This window comes from Cyberlindnera jadinii (genome assembly GCF_001661405.1).
Source record: "Cyberlindnera jadinii NRRL Y-1542 unplaced genomic scaffold CYBJAscaffold_3, whole genome shotgun sequence".
NCBI lineage: Eukaryota > Fungi > Ascomycota > Saccharomycetes > Phaffomycetales > Wickerhamomycetaceae > Williopsis > Williopsis jadinii.
Window position 1 is genome coordinate 282960 of NW_017963654.1, and position 19136 is coordinate 302095.

Consider the following 19136-nt stretch of genomic DNA (forward strand, 5'->3'; position numbering starts at 1 on the left):
TCGCATTCCAGGAATAAAAACGTCTGTCGATTTTGTATGTTTGCAAGTATAACATTGCAGGGGCGATATTGGGTTAGCGACAAACCTTAAGAGACATCTCTGATACATAAATTACAGCCAGCCGGTCTCAATACCAATTTGAGTTCCCGGAGTCTGATGTTACTATAGTTGAGAATCCATATATAGTGTATAAACTCAGTCTATGGCCTCATGTCATGCATCTGTAATTATCCCAAATGTCAGATTTAACTCCAACAACAAATATTATCCAGCGCCGGAAGCCCCGATAATCGCCTTGTAAGGTCTTCAAAACATTACATCTGGTCCACCTCTCGCATAAGGCGCAATGGATATCTCTATATTAAGGCCCAGGACTATAATGTAATAATCTCGGTTAGAGGTACCATCATGTGTAATTTACATCTGCAAGTAGCTCATATGGAAGTTATGAGATTTAGCCATTCACGGGCTCGAGGGTCCAAAGTGCGCTTTAGGAGTCGTGGGAAAACTCGGCTTCCTGGGTGCATGGAAGTTGGGGAAAACTTTTGGTCCCAGACTGTGGAATGTTCTGTCGTTGCTTCTATCAATAACAGCACGAAAGTTCGTATGCTCTCGATATGAGGGCCTAAATTTTGGCAGTGACCTCAAAAGTTTTTACAACTGAGATAGCTAAGTTAATCTGCTCGGTTAGCTGGCGCGCTGAGCTAAATCGTTACGTAATTCTTTGTATACCGATGAACACGCCGATGTCACATCCACAGCTCTTCGGTCACTCTAACGCGCACTCAACCTGGCTTCACCAGTACTGCCAGTTGGACAATTAGGCCTTCATGACATTAGGCCCGTCAGATAGGTTGAAAAAAGTTCTACTTTCCTGCGAGTTTCAAAGCTTAGTTCAGAGGCCAGGAAACAGTTAACGATAAGGTCTAGTGCGAAGTAGAATGAATACGTGTACTTAAATATTGATACCCTGTATCCTGCCCATTCTTATATATCAGTAAAGCTAACGCCTGAGTCAAAAGGACCAAAAAAGCATAATAGAATGAAGTTTATAAATTTAATTCTCATAAACTGAGAGAAGAAGCAGTGTGAAATACACTCATGTCAGTGTATAATACATCAAGGCAGAAGCAAGTAGCAGGAAACTGTGGTCAATCTCGATTCTCCCATGGAGTATCGTAACTACAGATCCTTCAATATTTACGTATGGAAAGGGATTCTGCCATGAGATTAGGAGAAACTGCATATCTGCTTGGGCAAATCGTATAGCCTACTTGGCCCCGTGTAGGACGGCTTCAGATGGATGTAATCTGGGGACCATAATGGATCTACCAGAAAATTAACTCTACAAATCTGGGTATATGACGGAACTGGGATATCTGACGATAATACATTAACAATTTTATGTCCAATGTCAACACTTCAGGCTCTCATCTGCACTCGCTTCCGTATGTCCATCTTCCTCTTCGATTATCGTCGTGATCGGAGTGGTTGGAACATGAGGTCCATTTGAACCACTAAATACACTTGATGTTGTTGAGCTCGTGGTTGTAATTGTGTTGATTCCACTACTGGAAAGTGATGATATTCTAGTTGGCGATTCAGATTCGCAAAATGAAGAGCTGACTCGAGATCTGAAGGCCTTTGTCAATGGTGACTCCTTATGATGCTCAAGATTTGACTTTCTTAATCTCAAAGTTGGAGACGGCGAGAGTCCGTTTTGTTCATCAATACCAGTTTTTGTTTCCTTTTCCATTGTACTCATGGAGCTTAATGTGAATATATTATCCTCATCATCATCATGAATATCGTACGGGTAATCGCTGGTGTCAAGGGGTAGTTTGGTAGATTTTCTATCATTACCAGTACCCTTTAGGGCGGCACTTTTGGCGTACTCACTCAGTATCGATTCAGACGATGGTATTATCTTCACAGTTGCAATTTTGGAACCAACCAATTTCCTTTTCTTCTCTAAAGTGGCGGGTATCTGTTTTTCTAATTTGGTCAGCCAGTATATGATCTTGACAAATGTATAGTACGTGAATATCCCCATAAACATGGACGTTATACACATCAGGTTAACGTACCTTAGCCATTGCACAACAATCTTCAACTCTTCGATACCGAACTCCACGTCAAACAAGTGTTCGAGAGAAGTTTGAAATAAGAGAGATAGCCAGAAGTTTAAGAATACATGGGCGTTGTACTCCAAGATGTGTATGAGCAACGATATAGGCTCAAATATCACAGTAACTATTGCTCTGAGCAAGAATGCAATCACTTTTATAAATTTCCACACTGTGCTGAACAGACCAATCCCTATCGATCGTACTAGAAATTTACCACTTTGATATACCCACAATGGCATCTCTCTGAGCGCCTGAGCCAGCAATGTCGTTGCCCTTACATAAGTCCAGCTTAACCAATTAACAGAGATATCTTTTACCATCATTATCACCAATTGTCTTATATTTCAGCTATAAGCGTAAGAGAGAGTGACGTTGCTTTCCAATAACGCTTTGGCTGATTAACGCGTATTGTCTAGCATTACTCCCCTCGTTTGTTATTCATCTTTGCCCTAAATCCGGTGGCTTTATTGTTTTCGTTAGGCGCACTATTGGATCTTCTTGAAGGTGAAATTTTTCATTTAATTTTCTCCTCTTCCTTTAACCAACAATACAACCAAACAAGGTAGAGAAGCGATGGGAGTTCAAATAGAAAGACCAAGAACGACTTTGGATAAGGATATCCGCGTTGTACACTGCTTCTATAGCACTCCCGAAGCACACAAAGCCTCTTCTCTCTCTATATAAAAACACACAGGTGTATATACATAAGATTTTACACTCCTCTTTCTGCCCCACATCCTTTTTTTGCTTCCATAGGATAGTGGGTTCTGGTATGGAGAAGAATGAGCCCATTTCAACGTTCTTAGTCCGCCTTTTGATACATCTAGGGCTTTGTAATTTTGGTGGGATCGTGTCTAGGATCACTTAATTCCCGCGAGGGTCTGTGCTTTCCATCTATTAGGATTGGACAGTGGTGGTTGAGACTACATTTATTGTAAATTGTATTCCAATTGGTGTAGATTGTATGGTAGTCTGCTTCTCCTCGTCCAAACATTACGTCTTTTAAGGACTCACGTTGTTCTTAAGCGCTGTTCTTGTGGTGCAGCGGCAACGAACATCCACACACACAAACTCACGGCGGTAAATATAACAAGGGAAAAAAACGCCAGACCAACAACAACACGAACCCCCTTTGGGCTTTTTAAAATTAGAACACTACCAAAGTAAACAAGCCAATTACAAATGACCGCTACGCCAAAGAAGTCCACTGAGGCAGAAGATGTGTTGGAGTTCTTGAACTCTCTGCCTGAAACTTCTAAAAAAGATGGTGCAAAAACTGACGCCGACATCTTGAACTTCTTGGATGAGCTGGAAGCCAACGATAAGTCAAAGGATAAGACGAAAGGGGCGGCTAAGGTTGAGTCTAAAGAAAAGCGCACGGAGGAGGCTCAGGAGGAGGCTCAGGAGGAGGCTCAGGAGGAGGCTCAGGAGGAAGTTCAGGACAAAGCAAACGCTGATGCCCCACAAGAATCCACAGGGCCAGAGAAGACCACCAAAGAGGAACCTCAACAGGACTTTATCGATCCAATAGCCTCAATCTCAAACTGGTGGTCTTCGAGTGGATCTGCCACTGTTACATCGCTATGGAGCAATGCTCAGCAGCTGACTCAAAAGGCACAAGAGGAAGCTCAAAAATTGGCTAAGGATACAAATATCGACGGAAAGTTGAAACAGTTACAGAACTTGCAACTGGATGAGGAGACAAAGAAGAAGATCTTGAATGCACGTGAAGACATTGATCCTTCGAAGGCAATTGGGTTCTTTACCAAAAACATCACCAGTGTTCTCAACTCGATCTTGGCCACTGATGAGATCTTAAAGATTTCAGTGACCCATGATTTGGAGAACTACAACGTTGATTCTCTTGTATCACAGAGCTTTAAAACCGTTATGAAGCAGGTTCAAGGTGGAATTGACATTGAAATAAAGAAGAGTACCGTCAAAGATGACCATGATAAGCGTAATCTAAACATATTCCAAGGAAAATCCATTGACGGTGAGAAGTTGGCATTTGCTAACATTGAGACCATTATCAAAGCGGATAGCAAAGATGAGACCAAAGATGAGGACCAGGATGATGAAATTAGATCTTCAAACCTCTATATTTCCATAGTTGCCGTTCAAAACTCGCACAAGGATCAAGAATCAGAAACCACTGTTATCGATACTGCTGATTCCAACAATTTCTACTTCACTATCATCTTAAAGGATACCACTAATGACATCACTATAATCACCAGATCTCAAGCATTCCCAATCAAATGGGCCAAATGGCTGGATGGATCTGTAGAGAAGCAAGATCAAGAAGCTGAGCAAGAGGAACAAGAAGAAGGCGTGGACCCTGCTGAATGGGTCAAGACTTGGGTTTACGATGGAATCGGATTAAGTTTAGGAGTGCTGGCCCAAAGTTATGTCGTCAAGAGAATGGGATACGATTGAAGATTATATAGTTCAATTATTGATATGGTTTCAATAGATGCTGTAACGTTTTCGAGTCGTTGGCAATATGACCTTTCTCCCAATCAACAACCAATGGAGGGTTAAAATCACCTTGGTTGTTCAGTTCAGTAAATTTGTCAACGCCCAGCTCCACAGACTGTAACTCTTCCGGTATAACGATCTTACTGTCAGGGTTGACGAAATGTGGAAAAACCTTGGTGAAAATCTTCAACTGTTCTGAGTCTGATTGTGCAAATGATTTCAGCAAGTTTAACTGATCATAAGTGGGCAATGCATCACGTATCTCTTCAACCTGGAATTTCTCCAATTGTGGTGGTTCGTTCTTCCCCTTGGAGATATATGACCACAGCGAACGTCTCGAGCCTTCTTTCTCTTTCTTAAAATCTGGGTTGGAATGCGGATTAGCAGCTGATAGCAACGTCTTCAACAGCGGAGTTGAAGGTTTCCCCAAACTGTGGAACAGCGTGATGATACCTGGATTTGATTGAAGCGTTTTAAACATTGACATATCTGATACCTGCAAGCAACAGTAAAGTGAACAAGTTGTGTATGGTATTTTTCACCCTTTCTTAAGAAGTTCTTAGAGTTCCCGTTATACCCCAAAATTGCAAAGGTTGCTGTGTAACCCCCATTTCTCAACCCAAACCGGATATGTCCCAAAGATTGGAATGTCCTGAAAGTTTTGACGTAGAACATGCATATGTCTTGAAAACAGATAATCTCAATTCCCATTGGTGAATACTGATGACAAGACTACAAAAATAGTAGCACTGGATTCTTGGAATCATTTGTAATATAGCAGTATAAATTAGTTTGAATCTAAGATAACTTCAATTCCCTTTACCTAAAGGCTTAGCGAATTCAATGAGTTTTAAGGTTGGGTGGGTCATGCGGTTACTGTGGTTTCAAACTATCTTCATGTAAAACCTACAGGTCACAGTGTACTTTCTGCCCAAAAACATCCAAACATAACCACTTCACTGTTCAAGTACAACAGCACCAAAGCTTGGTTTTGATGAGCACCACTGTTAATAACCCCAAATTGGAAGAAGTTCTTCTCAGCAACAATCAGTTTCATATTACACGGTTAAGCTTAAAATCACTTTGTGAAATCATTCTCAAGTGACTTTTGTAATGATTGAATGAGACGAAGGCGTTGTCTGAAAGTGTGCTCAATGTGAATAAGAGTTGGCAAGTTCATCTTAGTAGTGATGCTGTGTTGCTAGACATGTTGCCACGCTTGTTGTTTAAGGCGTCCACTCATCATGATACTACTGTCATACTAAGTTTTCAGCATACTCAACTAATAACTGTGAACGCACCCTTAAAGATGGAGCTGACCTATGATCAACCGTGATTATTGAGAATTACAACAAGCTTGGTAATATCCGTAACCATAGCTTCATTGTACAATCAAGGCTGCATGCTACATGAAGACATACATGTCAAATTCTACCTAATCAAAGGTTGATTGCGAAAAGTCAGGCGGAAAGAAAATCTGCGTATCTCAAAACCTGTACATGCCCTGTATTTAAGCCATATGTGTCATTTCAATGAAGGAGCCCCTTCTGCTAGCGAAGTAGACTCCCGCTATACCAACCCTACGCTCACAAGACAAAACCAATTGAAGAGATATATAAACTATCCATATAAGCGAACTAAAAGTTAACCTTAGCAACGGTCTCAGCAAAGTATTTGCCCTGAGCAGTAGCAATGTCCAGCTCAAGCTTTGTAGGCTGTCTTGAACCATCACCAGAGGCATAAGTTCCTGCACCCCAAGGAGAACCACCGTGGACCTCTTCCAGATTGACTTGGAGTTCACCAGCGGCACCGTACCCTAATGGAACAAAGATTATCCCGTGATGAACCAAGGTGGATAAGGAGTTCGAAGCAGTAACTTCTTGACCACCTCCTGGAGTACCAGTGGAAACGAATACGCCGGCGTATTTCCCTTGTAGCGCAGCCTTGGCCCAGAGACCACCAGTGGCATCCCAAAATGCCTTCCATTGAGCAGGGAAGTTACCGTATCTCGTTGGAATGCCAAACAAGAAGGCATCGTACTTGGTCAATGTTTCATTTGTAGCGATTGGATAATCAGGTTTAGGTGGCGCATGCATCTTCGTCAGGATCTCATCGCTTAGCGTCTCTGGAACTTGATAAATCGTTGCAGTGGCACCTGTGCTGTCAACACCAGCCTTGACAGCCTCCGCCATCTTAGCGACGTGACCGTATAGAGAATAGATTATGATTCCAACGTTCTTAGGAGCCATCGTAGTTGTGCTTTGTAGTGTCAATTGTTTTGATGTGTCCTTGTTGGTGTTGTTCAGACAAGTTTGGAAAATGGGAAATCAGGAATGCCTTTTATACCCTGTAATGTCGATGGAATGGCTGGGCTGGCGTTATAAGACAATGCAAGAAATAATTTAGGGGACCTACAGAGCTGGGGTTTGCATCACATGTTACTAAAATCTTTGTAATCTGCTCCTAATGCATTGCTAAGTTTCGATTATCTTATAATTGTCATCACTAGTGACAAATGGTTGTGTAATCAATGTTTAGGAAAACGTGCATTGGCCTGGGCGTACTCAAACGTCATACCCAAATACGTCAGGTCTTCTCTGGTTCCATAGTGGCATGTTGGTTCTTACTTTAGTCAAATGCTCTAAATCAATGTCTGCAACGCAAATCGACTCAGCCTGTGGATCGATATCACTAACTTCGGCTATGATTGTACCCCATGGATCCACAATTATAGTGTGTCCATAGCTGAACCTTGTTGGTGCCTCGATTGCTAATCCTTGGGCATCACTGTCATCTGTTATACTAGTGACATGGCCACCTGTTTGAGCTGCCATCACAACATAGCACTGTGTATCAATTGCCCTTGAACGTCCCAGCAGATGCCAATGGGCTGCGCCTGTTCTCTGCGTAAAAGCCGAAGGAAACGATAAGATATCAGCTCCCAAAGTTCTCAACCTCAAAGCAATCTCTGGGAAGCGTAGATCATAGCAGATTGCCAATCCAACGTTCCCAGCAGGAGAGCTAAACGGTGCCACAACACTATTTCCGGGCTCCACACCTTGAGACTCTTTGATTATAGCACCCCCAGGGATCTCAACATCAAACAAATGGACTTTTTGGTACCTGTGGACGATTTCCCCCCTTGGATTGAACCACAATGAGGTGTTCAATACTCGGTTGCCCTCTTTGGACGGTTCATGGACACCAACGTTAACCTCGAGGTCGACTCCAGCACTGGATAGCTGTCTCAACTTTGAGGATATGGCTTGGACAAATGGTGATTCATCAACGTGTTTGGCCAATTCTTTGGAAAATTCCTGCGATTTGGCTATGTAATCTGAGGCTTCTGGAAGAAATAGCACTTTTGCGTTGGCTTTAACTGCTCTTTCGATAAGTCTAACGGCCACTTCACCATTCTTCTTAAGCGAAGAGGTAGAGGAGAGCTGTCCGGCTGCTATCAACACCATTATTCGCTTACGGCTATCGTTCACTTGGAGCTATCGTTGGTGTCTAGGTTGCACGCTGATGAGGAAACCCTTTTCGTTTAACCTCCAGTTAAAATGTGGATGTAATTAGTTGCGGAGCTATGGCCGCATTAGGGAATAACGCCCGGTGGTGGAAATGGAGAACACCTCACCATTGGATGGCTCCGTTCTGTATTGATAAGTAATTGAAACCCATAGATCATAGCCAGCTTCGACGTCATAAGCGATGTAATTAACTGAAATGACGAGCCAGTGCCCGTACGCCCAGGTTGTAGGGGGAAAATACCCGACGTTCATCAACAATGCAGCGTCGGAGTACGATAAGTGTATAACAAAGGACCGGTAAATTTCGATGTATATCCGTCTCACCTCTCGAACCAGCACAAGTCTTACTACTCAGTCCTAAGAACATCTACTGCGACAATATGGGGCTCTCTGGACCTGAATTGGTTAAAGCTAAGGGTACAATCACGGAGCCTGTCATCCTGACTCTGAAGGACGGCAGTAAGGCCACTCTTTTACCCTTTTACCATACTGATTTAGACACCCCCAAGCTTCCTTCGAGCCTCGTTGACTTCTTGTATCAAGAGTTTAACAAGGAGATCGAAAAGGGCGACACCTATCCCCAGTTGAACCAGCTGACCCGCACCGAATTCACGGATTACTGGTTTGGCGCATTCACTGCGATCCTGTTCGACGGCACCGATGTCTCCTTGACTCCAGCCACCAAATGGGAAGAGGTGGTGCTTGGTACCTACTACATCAAACCAAACTACGTGGGCAGATGCTCCCACAACTGCAATGCTGGGTTCCTCGTCAACCCACGCTTCAGAGGAAAGAGCATTGGCAAGGCACTGGGCGGCTCGTATCTCAAGTGGGCCCCAATATTGGGGTACACCTACTCCGTGTTCAACCTCGTGTTTGTTACAAACGTTGCAAGCGTGAAGATCTGGGACTCCTTGGGCTTCGATAGAATCGGCTATCTCAAGAACGCCGGCATCCTGAAGGGCCACGAGACACCAGTCGATGCCATCCTGTTCGGCAAGGACCTCTGAGCCATTGCAATCTCTGATTAGAATGTATTTGTTATATAAACGATGATGTTGCCTTCCTGTAGCGGGAACCAAAGCTGTTTTGGCGGAAGGGAGGGAAAAAGTTAGCGAAGAGGGCAAAAAAAATGTAAACAAACAGAAAAGAACACACAAACAGCACAGTGTAAACAAAGCCAGAACAAAAGAGGGTGCCCATAGTGAAGAATACCGTCTTGTTGTCCACGAGTAGTTGCTGCCAAACAGATTCACAAGGTGGTGACGTATAATCATCTCTGTTTCTTCTCTGCTGAGGCCGTCGCGTTGTATGGAGCGTTCGTTATTGGGACTTATCAACAAACACACTCTCTGTTTACAGGCTTTCCAATCCACGCCGTCTGAACACCTCGCCCTCTGAACACCTCGCCAACCATGTCTGCGCCTCTTCTGAAGCTCTCAGAGTACCGACCAGATCAACACTTCACGGTTCTGATACCGCCGTACACGGTGTTGTTGAGAGATGGTGAAACAACAGCCACCATCTATCCAATCCATAGCGCTGATCAGCTCCCGCCTGGGCTATTGGCGTTCCTAGCGGATGAGTTCAACATGGAGGTTGAGCGTGGTGACACGTTCCCATTCTTTGACACTCTGGACATCGAAGAGTTCAAGACTTACTGGTTTGGCTCCTTTGCTGCCGTGATGGTTTTGGGTGATGACGTTCAGCTGGACCACCAGAGGCAGTGGGAAAAGGAATGTCTGGGTACTTTCTTCATTAGAAATAACTTCCCTGGACGCAGTTCACATATATGCACGGGTGGATTCTTGGTTAATGCTGGTATTAGGGGTAAGGGCATTGGAAGAACCCTTGTTGAGTGTTTCCTGGATTGGGCACCAAAATTGGGGTATACCTCTTCCATCTTCAACTTGGTTTTCGAACCAAACGTTGGGGCAAGAAAGATCTTTGAGTCCTTGAACTTCAAGAGAATCGGTAAGATCAAAGCTGCTGGTATATTGAAAGAACACGAGAACGCCGTCGACGCGATCATTTATGGTAAAGAATTTGTTCATACCGTGGAATCAAATCAAAATACCTATCGGTTCGACAAGATCAAATACTACTTGGAAACTGGAAGGTATCCACCACTTATGGACCGTCAGGATAAATCAAGATTGAGAGCTTCAGCGTCCCACTACAAATTACTTGATGGTCGACTATTCTTAAAAGGCCGTGAAGTTATAAGTGACCCAAGCCGTCAGTTGGAGATCAGCTCCGAGTACCACAGGGCTGGACACGGTGGTATAAATAAGGTGACCGCTGCTATAGTGGAACGTTACCATTGGCCAAGGATTAAAGATACTGTGGCTCAGGCTATAAGGAACTGCACTGAATGCAGAGATCCAACAAAGACTCCAAAGAGAAAGAAAGACGATCACCCACCAAAATCACACAAGAACACTTCGGAAGATTTGATACCTGACGGTCAAATAGATGATGTTGATGATGATCGTCAACGTCATCATAACCACCATCAGGAATATAGCAGAATAGTTGCATCGACAAGTCATATACAACGAGCCGATGCAAACTTGTTGCAGGACGATCTTACAAACCTCAACGATCCTTCTGGAATTCTCGCTGCAGTTGAAGATGCACATAGACGTCAGATACAACATCAGGAGCATTCCAGTTCTCAACACCATACACCAAATACTGCAAGTGCAACTCCGCAATCTTATGTCAATGCAGCGTTACAATCAAAAGACGTTGCCAACTATAGACCATATGATGAACAAATTCACCAACAACAACAGCAGAGGCTGAGGCAATTCTCTAATCAAAGCTCGTTCATACAAGCACAGCAACAAACCTCCTCATCGCCACACCAACAACAACCACAGCAGCACTCACAACAGCAGCCCCAACAGTCACAGCAGCAACATCCAGAACCAGATATCCCTGTGGATCCTGAAGTAAGTGCATTCGATACTCATCAACAGAATGGAGAAGAGATTGAAATTGCAAGAGCTCTGATACAAGCCAATGAAGATCCAGAACAGAGTAATGAAGATGTGTTCAGATGAGAGACTTTAAAGGCAGATGTGCCAAACACATACATAGTAACACAATATCACAGTTACTTCTTGTCTACTTTAAACCACCACTTAAAAACTAATTACAAATCTGTGTTTTCGTTTAAAAACCTCTAATTAAAACAAATATTGATCTTTCATATGCTCTCTATTCTGGATTTCGTGAAACGTTTTCTGCCTTGATGTTGTGAGACAGTAAACAAGAACTCTGTCTCCAAACAAAGTACTAAACAAGAGTGGTCTCCAGTCACTCTTGTAACATCTCTCATTAACACGGGGCAAAAGACAAAAACAAATTAACAATCCAAAATATCAAGATTAGAAGTCAACTCCAATGACCATAGCAAGAAGAGCCATTCTGATGAACAAACCATATCTCATCTGTCTGAAGTATGCAGCTCTTTGGTCAAAGTCAACTTCCTCTCTAATCTCGTTAACACGTGGCAATGGGTGCATAACAGCCATGTGCTTCTTAGCAGAAGAGAGAATCTTGTTGTCAACGATGTATGTATCTTTGAGTCTCTCGTATTGGGCTGGGTCAGCAAAGCGTTCCTGTTGAACTCTTGTACAGTACAGGATATCAGACTTTGCAATAATGTCCTTGGTCAATTCCTCAGACTCAACGGCAAGCATGCCCTTAGCCTTGAGCTCCTCTCTGATCCCTTCTGGCAAACGCAACTCCTTTGGAGCAACCAAGTTAACACGAACTTGGTATAAACCAAGCAAGTGGCACAATGAGTGGACAGTACGACCGTACTTCAAGTCACCCATAAATGTGACAGTGATACCGTTAACAGTACCAAGTTCCTCACGGATTGTGAACAGATCCAAGAATGCTTGTGTTGGATGCTCACGGGAACCGTTACCACCGTTCAGAATTGGAACTGGGGAGAACTTGGCAGCAATATCAGCAGATGACTCCTCTGGATGGCGCAAGACAATGGCATCGGAATATGAAGCAAGGGTTCTAATAGTATCCTGTAAAGTTTCTCCCTTCTTAACAGATGAAGCAGCAGCAGAGACGGCAATGGTCTTACCACCAAGTCTTTGCATAGCAGCATCAAATGAAGATGCAGTACGAGTAGATGGTTCGTAGAACATCGTAGTCAACAAACGACCTTGCAAGATATCAAGAACACCTTGTCTCTCGACACCCAATCTCATCTCTTGAGCAACAGCGAACAAAGCATGCAAATCAGAACGACTAACGTTTTGTACAGACAAGATAGAACGACGCAAGAATGGGTTGTTGCTACGTATGAACGTAGCAAGAGCACTTGGTGGTAACAACTCTCTTGGTGGACGTGAAGAAACAAGCTCTGTTCCCTTGACTTCTGGTCCCTTTTCCTCAACAAGTGGAGCACGGGTGGCTTCGCTTGCAGAGAATGAGAATCTGGCCTTTCTGTGGGTCTGAGGTGTTTGTTCTATAGCAGTTGTTGTTTGGACTATAGAGTTACCTCTCTTCTTGTAAGATGAGTTGTCAACACCAAGAGCCTGGTTGACGATCAAATCTCCCTCCAAGCACACAGTTTGGTCATAGAATTGAACACGTTCAACACCACCCTTTAATTTGCCCTCAAATGGTGACCAAGTTGAGGAAACATGCAATGTGGACAACTCACGATCCAAGTCAATCTCGACAACTGAATCTTGCTCTGGCAAGTTGAAGATCTCGACAGGCTTGGTATACAAACGCTCGATAATATCAGCAACTGTCAAACGGCCATCGTCAACAGCCGAGAACAACAGTGGAAGGGCATCTGGAATACCAACACCTGCGGTGGCTGGCTTGCCCAAGAATGATGCCAACAAGTTTGGAATGATACCGACAGAGAATACGTCAATGATGTCTAAGTTCTCCCAGAGAGCAGTCTGAGCTTTCTTTGTTGGCAAGAATGAAGCTTCTGGGTATTCATCTTGAGACAAGAACAAGGAATAGATTGAAACATCGAATGTGACTAGAGAAGATTTCTCCTTGACTAACTTGATCATATACAAGTCAGCCTTGCTGTTAACACCAGTAACATGGATGTTTCTGTTGTTCAAGGTAGCCAACAACAACAAAGATGCCAATTCAGTGGATTTAGCATCAGTGATGATTGGCTTGTTTGATGGCCATTCAGCAAAGAGAGAAGTCACATCAGAGACATTGCTCTTAAGGAACTTGTTGAACGACAAGAACAATGACGCAACTGATGAAGAAGCTTGAATAGCTTGAGCTTCATTGTCTTTTGTAGCAGCAAATGATAAGCTGTAATCTGTGTAACCAGCGTTGGACAATGCAGTGGTAATAGCATTCAAAGTCTGGACATCAGAGATGGCAGCACCATTTTGAGAAATTGGCAAGACATGGTTGTAAGTAAAACCAGAGGACAAGGACAATTTAGTCAACTCCTCAAATGAAGAAGATGACTCAAACGATGGAACAAATGAGGATACGTTAATGAGACCTGGAGTTGTAATGATTCTGTGGGAAGTTTGAGCATCTCTGCTAGAAACATCAAGAGAGATGTTTCTAGACAAGGCCTCGATCAACAACTTCGCACACTTGACGTTGGTCACTAATGGCACGGCATAATCAACAGCCATACGACGAGTTCTGTAACCCTTTGAGACGTAGTTAGCAGGACGGCGGAATCTGTTGGAAGATGGCAAGTTAATGTACAAGTCAATCATGTTATTGGCCAAATGCTGAGTCAAGGAATACTCGGATTTCTGTTCATCATCTTCCTCATTCAAGATCTCCAAGAACTTAACTGGAACATCATGCTCCTTGATAAAATCAGCAGTACCTGCGGTTGCAAACAAGTTGTAGCCCATCTCGTACAATTTCTTGATGGATGGCATTAATTCTTGCTTTTCCTTGAAGGAGCCAATGGACAACAAAATGTTCTTCTTTGGTAACTGGAATCCGGTAGCGATCAAGGACTTCAAGTAAGCTTCGTACTTGTTGTGACCAAAAGTGGCAACCTCACCTGTTGATGCCATCTCAACACCAAGAATTGGATCAGCACCAGACAAACGGGAGAATGAGAATTGAGGAACCTTGATACCACAGTAATCTGGTGGTAAATCTTGGGTTGGGTAGGCTTCAACTGGGAACCCCATGATGGCCTTAGTGGCCATTTCAATCATGTTGGTACCAACAACCTTGGAAATGAATGGGTAGGAACGAGAAGCACGAACGTTACACTCAATCACCTTGATATCGTTGTTCTTTGCGATGAACTGGATGTTGTATGGACCTGTGATGTTCAAAGCCTTACCAATCTTAGCAGTAGCCACAACAATACGTTTGACGGTTTCTGGGTCCAAGTCTTGTGGTGGAACAATCAGAGTAGCATCACCGGAGTGAACACCAGCATTCTCAACGTGTTCAGAAACAACATGCATGATCAGTTCACCATCCTTAGCAACGGCATCCATCTCGATTTCCTTTGCGTTCTCGATGTACTTAGTAATAACAACTGGATAGTCACGAGACACTTCAACTGCTTGGGCCAGGTATGAAGCCAAATCATCCTTGGAGTAAACAGTGTTCATAGCAGCACCGGAAAGAACATAAGATGGACGAACCAAAACTGGGTAACCAACATCTGCGGCAAAGCCTTCGGCCTCGTCTATGGAGGTCAGTTCCTTCCATGCTGGTTGATCAACACCAATGTTATCCAACATACGAGAGAACTTGTAACGGTTTTCAGCTGAATCAATCATCTCTGGGGAAGTACCCAAGATCTTGACACCGTTTCTGTGCAATTCCAAAGCAATGTTGTTAGAAGTTTGACCACCCATGGAAATGACGACACCAGCAGATTGCTCGATCTCGTAGATATCCAAGATACGCTCCAAGTTGATAGTCTCAAAGTACAATCTATCAGCTTCATCGTAATCAGTGGAGACGGTCTCTGGATTGTAGTTGACCATGATGGTCTTGGTACCACTTAGACGCAAGGTTCTAACAGCAGTCACAGCACACCAGTCGAATTCGACAGAAGAACCAATACGGTAGACACCAGAACCCAAGACCATAACACCATGGTCATCGAAAGTGACATCGGAAGAATCAGCATTGTAAGTGATGTATAGGTAGTTGGTGTAAGCTGGGAACTCTGCAGCAACGGTATCAATCTGTTTAACGAATGGAACAATACCAAACTCCTTTCTCAATCTTCTAATGGCAACTTCGTTGGAATCAACAAACTTGGCGATTTGTCTGTCCTCAAAGCCAAGTTGCTTGGCTTCACGGATAACCAATGGAGTAAGCTTCTCCTTGGATCCGAAGGACTCCAAGTAGCCAGCAAACTGGATCAAACCATGCAACTTGTTCAAGAACCATTTGTCAATGTTGGTCATGTTCCAGATCTTGTCGACAGAGTAGCCGGAATGCAAGGCGTTGGCAATGGCGAACAAACGTTGGTCAGAAGGAGTTTGCAATTCAGAGTCAATGTCGATGGACATGAGAGCTGGTGTGTGGTTGAAACCCAAGTTTTGATAGTCAACAGAACGGATGGCCTTCTGAATAGCCTCCTCAAAAGTTCTACCAATAGACATGACCTCACCGACAGATTTCATAGAGGAAGACAAAAGAGTGGAAACTCTCGTGAACTTCTTCAAATCCCATCTAGGAATCTTAACAACGACGTAATCCAAAGAAGGCTCGAAACAAGCGCATGTAACCTTGGTGACAGAGTTCTTAACTTCATTCAATGGAATGTTCAAACCAAGCTTGGCAGCAATGAAGGCCAATGGGTAACCAGTAGCCTTGGAAGCCAAAGCAGAAGAACGGGACAAACGGGCGTTGACCTCAATGATACAGTACTCCTTTGAGAATGGGTTGAGTGCATATTGGATATTACATTCACCAACAACACCCAAGTGTCTGATGACATTGACAGCAGTAGTTCTCAACATGTTGTAGTCCTCATCAGACAAAGTTTGAGATGGAGCGACAACAATGGAGTCACCAGTGTGGATACCCAATGGATCAAAGTTCTCCATGTTACAGACAGTAATACAGTTGTCAAAGGCATCACGGACAACTTCATACTCGATTTCTTTCCAGCCCTTCATAGATCTCTCAACAAGGACTTGTGGAGATGCGGCAAAGGCCTTGTTACAAAGCTCGATCAACTCTTCTTCATTGTCAGCGAAACCAGAACCAAGACCACCAAGAGCATAGGCAGCACGGACAATAACTGGGAATCCAATCTCCTTGACGGCTGCCAAAGCCTCTTCAACGGAACTGGCAGATTGAGACTTAGCACACTTCTCACCAATCTCCTCCATGGCCTTTGCGAACAAATCACGGTCTTCGGTGGTGATGACAGTGTCAATCTGGGTACCAAGAACCTTGACACCGAGACCTTCAAATTCATCCTTCATCTCGATACCAACAGACAAAGCAGTTTGACCACCAAAAGTACAGTAAATGGCATCCGGTTTCTCGTGGAGAATCACCTTTCTCACGAATTCAGCAGTAACTGGAAGGAAGTACACCTTATCAGCCAAACCCTTAGATGTTTGAATAGTGGCAATGTTAGGGTTGATCAAGATGGTGTAAATACCTTCCTCTTTCAAAGCCTTAATAGCCTGGGAACCAGAGTAATCGAACTCACCAGCTTGACCAATGGACAAACCACCTGAACCCAAAACCAAAACCTTCTTTGGTTGAACTCTTGGGTGAGCAGCCAAGTTTTCAGCAACCTTACCACCTGGGAACTCAACAGCCTTCAATGTCTTTGTTGTCTTGTGTTCCAAAACAGACTTAATGAAGACATCAAACAAGAACTCAGTGTCCCTTGGACCTGGTGTAGATTCTGGGTGGAATTGAACGGAGAAGTATGGCAAATCGGTATGATAAATACCTTCATTAGAACCATCATTGGCATTCACAAACAATTCCTTCCAACCGTTGGCCAATGTAGTGGTATCAACGGCGAAACCGTGGTTTTGGGAAGTGATGTAACAACGACCAGAGATTGTGGAAGTACAAGGGATGTTGTGACCTCTGTTACCAAACTTGAGCTTCAATGTAGAGGCACCGGTGGCTCTAGCGAGCAATTGATGACCCAAACAGATACCAAAGACTGGAGTCTTCTTGGAAGCCAAGATCGTGGACAGTTGTTCAACCAAGCTATCCATAACAGATGGATCACCTGGACCGTTGGAGACGAACAAACCATCATACTCTTCGCTGATCAGATCGTGGTCGTGAGGGACAACTTTCAACTCGACACCACGTCTAACAAAACAACGGATTTGGTTGTACTTCATACCTACATCCACAGCGACAATTCTCAGAGTCTTGCCATCTGGGCCCTTCACAGCCTTGTCTGGGGATGGGGTGTAAAGAACTGGCTTCTTAGTGCTGACCTTAGCAACCAAGTTCTTAACGTTTGGATCATCCCATTCTGGGATCTGGAAGTGGCTTTGCCAGTTCTCAGAGGAGGCCTCCTCAACTGAACAAGCATCAGATTGGAGACTGATACGGCCCAACATGGAACCACACTCACGCAAGTGCTTGGTCAATGCTCTTGTGTCGACACCATAAACAGCTGGGATGTTCTGTTCCTTCAACCATTGACCCAATGAAGACTTTGCCAAGTAGTGAGAGTACTCCTCTGTGTAATGAGCAACAATCAAACCAGCAATGTGGATTCTGTTGGATTCAAAGTACTTTGGCAACTGTGGAACGTCTTCATCCTTGAGCTCACGGTCAGGAACACCATAGTTACCAACAAGTGGGTAAGTGATCACCAAGATTTGACCCTCATAAGAAGGGTCTGTGATGGCTTCTGGATAGCCAACCATACCGGTCTGGAAGACAAGCTCACCGGCAGCTGGAGTCTCAGAACCGAAAGAGTAACCTTGAACGATGGTTCCATCTTTCAATTCAAGAGACATGAGGCGGTTGCCAGTGGACTCCATAGGTGGAGAAATTGGAGCAGAAGGTGCCATGGTTTATTTTGTGTTTGTTCTTCGCTTAAATGCTAGTTTAATGATGTTAGTCTTCAACAGGCGTTTCATAATGGCTCAGGGTCCACTTGTTGTCTACAATGTGAAGATGTTGCCGTTCCATGGATGGAGGTGTTTTTTTATTGAGGATTGAGCACTACGCTCAATTCTTCTCTCGTCTTCTTCTCTCATAGTAGGCAACATCCCACATCGTTTGACATCACTTTCCAGGACCCAGACCTCAAACACATCGCCATCTTGTCCCTCCGTCAGGAGGAGGGCATAGATGGGACGCATCGACAAGCTGGACACTCACAATATCAAGCAGAAAAAACTCCCTATTTGCAAAAGACAAAGGATTCAATCAAAGAGCTGGAGACTAGATAAGTGAAAACCTTTTTGGATAAACTTCTTGTAGAGACTGTTGATGAAACTTGCGATGGAATAAAAAGGATGGAAATTTTTCTGGAGACAAGATTTCCTTTCTATAACGTAAGTGACTCAATAGTTCAAGTGTCTTTCTTGCAAAAGTTATGTTTTCCTCCCTTTCAGTGGAACAAGAGAGTGCTTTTCTGAGAGAAGAAGAAGAAGAAGAGAGAGAGAGAGAGAGGAAGAGAGAAGGAAGAAAAGAAGAAAGAGAGGAGAGGAAAAGGGAAGAGATGAGCTTTTTTGTATGATCGAGACATAAAAAAATTTTTTTTTCTTTGCGCCAGGAAAATTTTACCTTGCGCCGATTTGCGCAAAGGGGATTTTTCCGTTCGCAAATGTCCAAAAGAGAGACAAAACAGGAAGAATAGCATACATCTAAAGCCTTGTTATACATGCACAAGCTCTTCCATTGAAGGGGAATACCTCCTGTTTTCCAGTGCTTACAAGATGTGAGCCCACGGTCTCTGACCTCCGATGTGTTGTGCGATGGTCGCTCAAGTCGTCTGAACAGAACAACGAGCCCTAACCGTCTGTCC

General features: G+C 43.8%; 7 protein-coding genes across 7 annotated transcripts; 2 read left to right on the top strand and 5 right to left on the bottom strand.

The window, feature by feature from the left end:
• Positions 1–1362: 1362 nt before the first annotated feature.
• On the bottom strand, positions 1363–2628 carry CYBJADRAFT_60488 (uncharacterized protein). Its single transcript, XM_020217810.1, has one exon. The coding sequence runs from the start codon at positions 2450–2452 to the stop codon at positions 1415–1417; it is 1038 nt and encodes a 345-aa protein (XP_020071737.1). The 5' UTR covers positions 2453–2628; the 3' UTR covers positions 1363–1414.
• Positions 2629–3116: 488 nt separating this feature from the next.
• Positions 3117–4576, top strand: MTC1 (DUF5427 domain-containing protein MTC1). The gene has a single exon (XM_020217811.1). The coding sequence runs from the start codon at positions 3312–3314 to the stop codon at positions 4566–4568; it is 1257 nt and encodes a 418-aa protein (XP_020071738.1). The 5' UTR covers positions 3117–3311; the 3' UTR covers positions 4569–4576.
• CYBJADRAFT_166485 (uncharacterized protein) lies at positions 4462–5370 on the bottom strand. Its single transcript, XM_020214512.1, has one exon. The coding sequence runs from the start codon at positions 5095–5097 to the stop codon at positions 4585–4587; it is 513 nt and encodes a 170-aa protein (XP_020071739.1). The 5' UTR covers positions 5098–5370; the 3' UTR covers positions 4462–4584.
• An 877-nt stretch (positions 5371–6247) lies between these two features.
• On the bottom strand, positions 6248–6859 carry CYBJADRAFT_124557 (NADH-quinone oxidoreductase; the record flags this gene model as incomplete). Its single annotated transcript, XM_020212540.1, has 1 exon — positions 6248–6859. The coding sequence occupies one exon, from the start codon at positions 6857–6859 to the stop codon at positions 6248–6250; it is 612 nt and encodes a 203-aa protein (XP_020071740.1).
• Positions 6860–7071: 212 nt separating this feature from the next.
• NIT2 (putative hydrolase) lies at positions 7072–8157 on the bottom strand. The gene has a single exon (XM_020217812.1). The coding sequence runs from the start codon at positions 8075–8077 to the stop codon at positions 7175–7177; it is 903 nt and encodes a 300-aa protein (XP_020071741.1). The 5' UTR covers positions 8078–8157; the 3' UTR covers positions 7072–7174.
• A 327-nt stretch (positions 8158–8484) lies between these two features.
• Positions 8485–9203, top strand: SPT10 (Spt10p). Its single transcript, XM_020214513.1, has one exon. The coding sequence runs from the start codon at positions 8521–8523 to the stop codon at positions 9148–9150; it is 630 nt and encodes a 209-aa protein (XP_020071742.1). The 5' UTR covers positions 8485–8520; the 3' UTR covers positions 9151–9203.
• A 2104-nt stretch (positions 9204–11307) lies between these two features.
• Positions 11308–18198, bottom strand: URA2 (bifunctional carbamoylphosphate synthetase/aspartate transcarbamylase). Its single transcript, XM_020214514.1, has one exon. The coding sequence runs from the start codon at positions 18172–18174 to the stop codon at positions 11536–11538; it is 6639 nt and encodes a 2212-aa protein (XP_020071743.1). The 5' UTR covers positions 18175–18198; the 3' UTR covers positions 11308–11535.
• Positions 18199–19136: the final 938 nt, after the last annotated feature.